General features: G+C 43.6%; 1 protein-coding gene across 2 annotated transcripts in view; it reads left to right on the top strand.

The window, feature by feature from the left end:
* The window catches only part of RXFP2 (relaxin family peptide receptor 2), a 77635-nt gene extending 71894 nt beyond the window's left edge, over window positions 1–5741 (top strand). The window contains exon 18 of one of the 2 annotated variants that reach the window (XM_023208673.2): window positions 4498–5741. In XM_023208673.2, the coding sequence (XP_023064441.1) occupies window positions 4498–4757 (260 nt within the window). In that variant the 3' untranslated portion in view covers window positions 4758–5741. The remainder of the gene's footprint in view (window positions 1–4497) is intronic. The other variant, XM_023208674.1, reaches the window with a different exon arrangement.
* Window positions 5742–6856: the final 1115 nt, after the last annotated feature.

The raw sequence follows: 6856 nt of genomic DNA, 5'->3' as shown, positions 1-6856 counted from the left end.
GCTGCGTTCCTTTGGAGGGGGAGATGTGCTCTGATTTTTTGAATTTCCAGCTTTTCTGCACTGCTTTTTCCCCATCTTTGTGGTTTTATCTGTCTTTGGTTTTTGATGATGGTGACGTACTGATGGAGTTTTGGTGTGGGTGTCCTTTCTGTTTGTTAGTTTTCCTTCTAACAGTCAGGACCCTCAGCTGTAGGTCTGTTGGAGTTTGCTTGAGGTCCACTCCAGTCCCTGTTTGCCTGGGTATCAGCAGCAGAGGCTGCAGAAGATAGAATATTGCTGAACAGTGAGTGTTGCTGTCTGATTCTTGCTCTGGAAGCTTCGTTTCAGGGGTGCACCCCACCATGTGAGGTGTGAGGTGTCGGTCTGCCCCTAGTGGGGGATGTCTCCCAGTTAGGCTACTCAGGGGTCAGGGACCCACTTGAGCAGGCAGTCTGTCCATTCTCAGATCTTAACCTCCATGCTGGGAGATCCACTGCTCTCTTCAAAGCTGTCAGACAGGGGCATTTACCTCTGCTGAGGTTTCTGCTGCTTTTTGTATAGCTATGCCCTGTCCCCATAGGAGGAGTCTACAGAGGCAGGCTGGCCTCCTTGAGCTGTGGTGGGCTCCACCCAATTTGAGCTTCCGGGCAGTTTTGTTTACCTACTTAAGCCTCAGCAATGGCGGGCACCCATCCCCCAGCCTCGCTGCCGCCTTGCAGTTAGATCTCAGACTGCTGTGCTAGCAATGAGGGAGGCTCTGTGGGTGTGGGACCCTCTGGGCCAGGTGTAGGATATAATCTCCTGGTGTGCCGTTTGCTAAGACCCTTGGTAAAGCGCAGTATTAGGGTAGGAGTTACCCAATTTTCCAGGTGTTGTGTGTCTCAATTTCCTTTGGCTAGGAAAAGGAATTCCCTTCCGCCTCGTGCTTCCCAGGTGAGGCAATGCCTCGCCCTGCTTCAGCTCTCACTGGATGGGCTGCACCCGTGGACCAGCGCCAACTGTCCAACATGCCCCAGTGAGATGAACCCGATACCAGAGTTGAAAATGTAGAAATCACCCGTCTTCTGTGTCGCTCATGCTGGGAGCTAGAGACTGGAGCTGTTCCTATTCGGTCATCTTGGGCACGCCCCACTGGGCTTTGTTTTCTGTGCTTTTCTGAGAAGACATCAGCCTTTCCTGAAGCTGTTCCCCCAATCTGGATTATACTTTCAGCTTCTAAGATTCTAGCCTACTAAACACCACTTCCCATCCTCCAAGGCTCAACCCAAATGCTCCCTCTTCTATGGTGCGGTGCCATTTTCTATCTCTCCTCACCCCACTTCCATGCAACCCAGTTGCTAAAACGTCCAGGATGGTTTGTTTACACCTCGTTTATTGGCCTCATGTGAACTGCCTCATAGTGACACTGTTTCCGAGTGTGTCCATCGCTTCCTTTAGATGATAAGCTTGGGGAGGCGTGCATGTCTTATTCCTCTGTGCATTTTCCACAGTGTTTTTCACAGTGTTTTCAAGTAAATGCTTAGTCAACTAAAGAAGGTGAGCTGGTCCAAGAGTGATGGAATAGGGGATCAGTCTCATCAACCACCCCCTCACCACTACTGTCTCCATACCTTCTTAAAAAAAAAATGGAGTCTCGCTCTGTTGCCCAGGCTGGAGTGCAGTGGTGTGATCCCAATTGACTGCAACCTCTGCCTCCCTGGTTCAAGTGATCCTCCTGCCTCAGCCTCCTGAGTAGCTGGGATTACAGATGTGCACCACTACACCAGGTTAATTTTTGTATTTTTGGCAGAGACGGGGTTTCATCATGTTGGCCAGGCTGGTCGTGAACTCCTGACCCCAAGTGACCTGCCCCTTCCCTTGGCCTCCCAAAGTGCTGGGATTACAAGCATGAGCCACCATGCCTGACCCCATCTCCACACATTTTGATGTGCTTTCCCGCTTGTAGGAGGATGCAGCCCAGTGTGGTGGAAGAAGGACTCGGCAACAAGTAAGGCAGAGGTTCTGGGATCCTCTCCTGCCCCTGCCACTGACCTGTTGAGGGATCTCAAGGAGACTATCTCACCTCACCTCAATGAGACTATCTCTAGATGGTCTCTCAAATTCCTGCTGGTTTTAATCTTCTCTGAGGCTTTTTCTCTCTGTATGAGGCCACTAGGGCTGCTATAACAAAGGACTTCTGGTTCTGCAGGCTGGAAGCCCAAGATCAAAGTGTTGGCAGGTTTGATTTCTCTTGAGTCCCTCTCATTGCCTCACAGGAGGCATCCTCTCTGCTGTGTCCTCACATGGCAGCAGGGCTCATCATCCTCAGTGAGTCCATGACACCTCAGATCATGATAAGCTTAGTAAATACCCCCATTGTCTTGTGGAAACGTTACTGAGCCACACACCAGTCTTTCTTTACATGTATAGTTCAATACTCTGAGGTTTGTCTTGAACAACTCAGTGGAACCAGGAAAAATGTCATGATCACAGTTGACAAAGCTTCTTCTTGCTTGCCCAGCTTCCCACGGTATTGTAAGAAATGCTGCCTTCACAGACCTACACCAACCCTGTCCCCACCCTCCAAGAAGTCTGGTGTTTACTGGTGATGGTATGTCACTGACAGTACCTGGGGTCACCCAAAAGATAGGCCAGAGTTAGCTTATCTCAGAACTCAGCTGCTGCTAATCTTATAAGAAGTCTCATCCCAGCACTTTGGGGGGCCATGGATCATGAGGTCAGGAGATGAAGACCATCCTGGCTAACACTGTGAAATCCCGTCTCTACTAAAAATACAAAAAAATTAGCTGGGCGTGGTGGTGGGTGCCTGTAGTCCCAGCTACTCAGGAGGCTGAGACAGGAGAATGGTGTGAACCTGGGAGGCAGAGCTTGCAGTGAGCCAAGATCACACCACTGCACTCCAGCCTGGGTGACAGAGTGAGACTCCATCTCAAAAACAAAAGAAAACAAAACAAAACAAAAACAAAAAGAAGTCTCATTCAGAGTGGAACTTAAGTCTATGGCCATACCACCCTGAACATGCCTGATCTCATTCAGAGTAGAACTCACGTGGCCTATTTGCCTTTGCCTAAGTGAAAGCAGGTGTTATCAGGCATTGTTTTTCTACGAGGTTGGGGTGGGATTCATGATCAAAATTCCCGTTGTGGGCACAACAGAAAAAGGCCACTTATTTTGTTTTTCTTCAATCACTAACTGTTCAGATTGTCTAATTTTTTTAAATTAGGGACAAATAATATAAAAGTTCACTTAATTTAAGACAGGCTAAAACATAATTTTTTTTTCATATTCCTTTCAGTTAAAAAATAAGGACAAGGAAGAGAAGATAGGATAGGAAGAGAGGAAGGTAAATATAGAAAAGGAGAGGAAAGACATCAAAGGAAAAGAAGAAGGAAGGTCAGATAAGCAGTCAGAGAAGAAATGGAAAAGGAAGAAGACATAGACAGGAAGAACAGAAAGATACAAGAAACAAGGCAGGGTCAAGAGAAGAACAAAATAACAGTGGCTGAAGGATAAAAAAAAATTATGGGATTGAGAAGGAAGAGAGCAGACAAAGGATGATGAGAGAAAGCATCAATGGTCTTACTAGCCACCTCTTCACCTGAATGTGGAGTTCCCTGAAATTGTGAAGATGTGAGAGGAAGTAGCATCACGTGGTAAGGTTTGAGGATCTCAAGTCTTAGTGCCAAAAAAGCACATCAGCAGAGCTGACTCTGGCCTAGCCCATTGGATTCAGTGAGCAAGTTATCACCAGCCCCCTTTAACAGACAGAGCAGATGAAGTTGAGGAAGCATAAGTGATTCGCTCACACTCACCTAGCTAAGTGTCTGGACACAGGATTAGGCCACGTGTAAAGGGAAAGATGCATTTCATGCTAACCAAGCAAATGAAATGATGCCCTCAGGAAGGACACTATCATTCCAAATTTCACCTCACAAAGAACTTCTTGTGAGCTCTTTCCCTGAATATTCTATTAGCATTTGTAGGGTTGCACACAAGAGAATTTCATCAAGTTTAGGGGATGCATTCCTCTTTGCTCTTCAAAGCTTTTAACAGGATAACAGGATAACCAGAACACCAGGGCAGGGCAATAAGCTTTGAGAACTGGATGGAGATAAGACCAAGGTCAGATCTGGCTCTTGGACCAGAATTTTCCTGAACCCCACTCTATTGACTAAAGATTATTTCTTTATTTTTTTATTTTCCTATAAAGGAAGGCGATAAAATAGGAAAAAATGCATTATACAGCAATTTATGGTTTACAAAATGTTTTCACATATTTCCTCTTAATATCACAATGACCTTCACATTATTTACTGAAACTCACAAAAGTTAAATCGTTAAGACCTTGAATTCATAGCTTCTGTGCTCTTCCAACAAAGAGATTTTCCTTCAGGTGAGAGAAAACTTAAAATGTACTATGTCTCCCTCTCATAAATAGCATTGACTGCAAAGTGTTATTTGTATGTTATGTCTATTTAAAACTTCAACTTTTTTCCCACACTTTGCTTCCTTTTCCAGACACAATGACTTCCTGGATAGTGATTTTTTTCCTTCCAGTTAACAGTGCTTTGAATCCGATCCTCTATACTCTCACAACCAGCTTTTTTAAGGACAAGTTGAAACAGCTGCTGCACAAACATCGGAGGAAATCAATCTTCAAAATAAAAAAAAAAAGTTTATCTACATCCATTGTGTGGATAGATGACTCCTCGTCCCTGAAACTTGGGGTTTTGAACAAAAGAACACTTGGAGACAGTATAATGAAACCAGTTTCCTAGCAATCATTTTGGATCACTGGACTTTCAGCGGACTACCTAAAACAGGGGACAGCTTTTGGAAGATGATCTCTGCAATGCTCTTCATCTTTACCAACGGCAAGCCTTTCTGCACAGAGAGCACAGCAGAATGGCTCCTGTCACTGCATTCCAATGGCAGCTGTACTATCTACCAATCGTGCTGAGGACAGCACCAAAGGTTCCTCTCCTCACCGACATGCCTGAAAAGCACATGTGAATTTGTATATAATGGGTTGAGGTGCGGCTGATCTCTAGCTAACCATCACAACCCACCAACAAATGACCACAGGTTGGCACTGTGTGGTCTTTCACATCGGGTTGCACTGTCCATGAAACAGAAACACTCAAAACATCTGATTCCAGCGTGGCCAGAATAACAGAAGTCTCACATCTCTTTCCTTGCTTTTCCAATATCAAAGAAAACCGTCAGCATCCTGCTGGATTGATAGCAAAGGATTTCCAAAATATTCATCTACCCCAAGTCCTCCTCTGTGAAGGCCGGTGGAGTAGGCACTTTGAAAACAGAACTTCAGATCAGGTTACCACGTCTAATCTATGACCAGAGAGTCACACTGATGAAGCCTAATACCATTCACCTTTTGGATTTTATTTAACGTCAGAAGAGATGAATTCTTAAGATATTTTTCTTAAGGTTGCCCAGGGCACAAAGCAAAATTGGACACCTTCACTGCCAAAAACTACACTTTAATATTCTTAAAGTATAATTTATTTAGAGCAGTATCCCTATTGCTGGCAAGTTCTGCTTTCATAAAATATGCAGATAAGAAGTGTTAAAGGGGATTCAAGAATTGTGGTTTTATTTGGGACTGTTTGCATACTCACATTGGTTTTGTTCTCATTGTTTTTAACAAAAAAGCAACTAAGTTTGGGGTTGTTTTTTGAAAACGAAACTGAAAAAAATTATATGTGAAAATGAGAATCGGGTAAATAAAATTACGTTTTGCATTTGTCCATCTATTATTTTAAGCTTAACAAAGACCATGGATGGGGTTTATTGACTGTTAAGCATGTTTCTCCTGATAAAGAATACAGCCAGGAAACACAGTGTTTCAGTTCACAAGACACATCCTACATTTTTCTTTCTCTTCCCCTTTTGCCACAGTATGTGGCAGTTACTTAATTTCTTCACTGTTCACTTCATTCTGAGTTCCTTTAATGAGATAAAATGTAAGCAGCTGACTAAGACCAGCACAACACCTCCTGTTACATATTAAATGGACACCCTTTATCCAGTAGCATCCGGAAGAGAAAGAAATGCAGGGTTCATGGGTCCCAGCCATTCTGGTAATTTACTTGTTCCTACTCACCGTTGACTAAACTCATAACTTGAGTTCCTTCATTTTGATCAAGTAAGATATTTCTCATGTATAATAAACTATTTTCATTAGGATTCTAGAAATAATGTTCCCACTCATTGACTATGCTGCCCTTTCCCTTATGGCTTTAAATTTTTCTCCATCTTGTCTCTTCAGTATGATGAATTGCGTCCTCACTTGTTTTCCAGGTTTGCTGACATTTTATTAAATGTCTTTGCCAGTCCTTGATCATCTCATGATTTATTTCCTAATACATTTTCTAACACCAGGAGCATAAATAAGGGGTAGACCATGAGCCTAGAGTATTGTAATTTTAGCACCAATATGTGTCTCCCGTTCTTGAAAAGCATCATCCGTGGTCCATGAACCAAGTCTTTGGGAACTGTGGTGTGTGAGAGCCTACACTTTGCTGTAGCGCAGTGAGTGGGCATGAGAAGAGGCACACGACCAGATGCTTTGGGGAAGGTGGCAGCTGTATGGAAAAATGGAAGCTCTGCATAGGTCAGCAATATGCCAACAAATAGCATGCACTTCATATCTGATAGCTTGGTGATTTATAGTCTTATTCTGTACTGCTCTACAAGTAGAAAAGCATTAGAAATATGTATTATTTTAGCAAATAATAGTCTTTAATCTGGATTGAGTGAGAACTTTTGTGCTAGGCCAAGCCTGCTTTCTAAACACGGTATTTCTGTGTGGTTATGAAAATATCACCTGTGTTCATGAACCATTTTTCATGACAAT

Source organism: Piliocolobus tephrosceles, chromosome X (genome assembly GCF_002776525.5).
Source record: "Piliocolobus tephrosceles isolate RC106 chromosome X, ASM277652v3, whole genome shotgun sequence".
Lineage (NCBI taxonomy): Eukaryota > Metazoa > Chordata > Mammalia > Primates > Cercopithecidae > Piliocolobus > Piliocolobus tephrosceles.
Note: the sequence above shows the minus strand (reverse complement) of the source record. Positions and strands in the feature narration are given on the sequence as shown.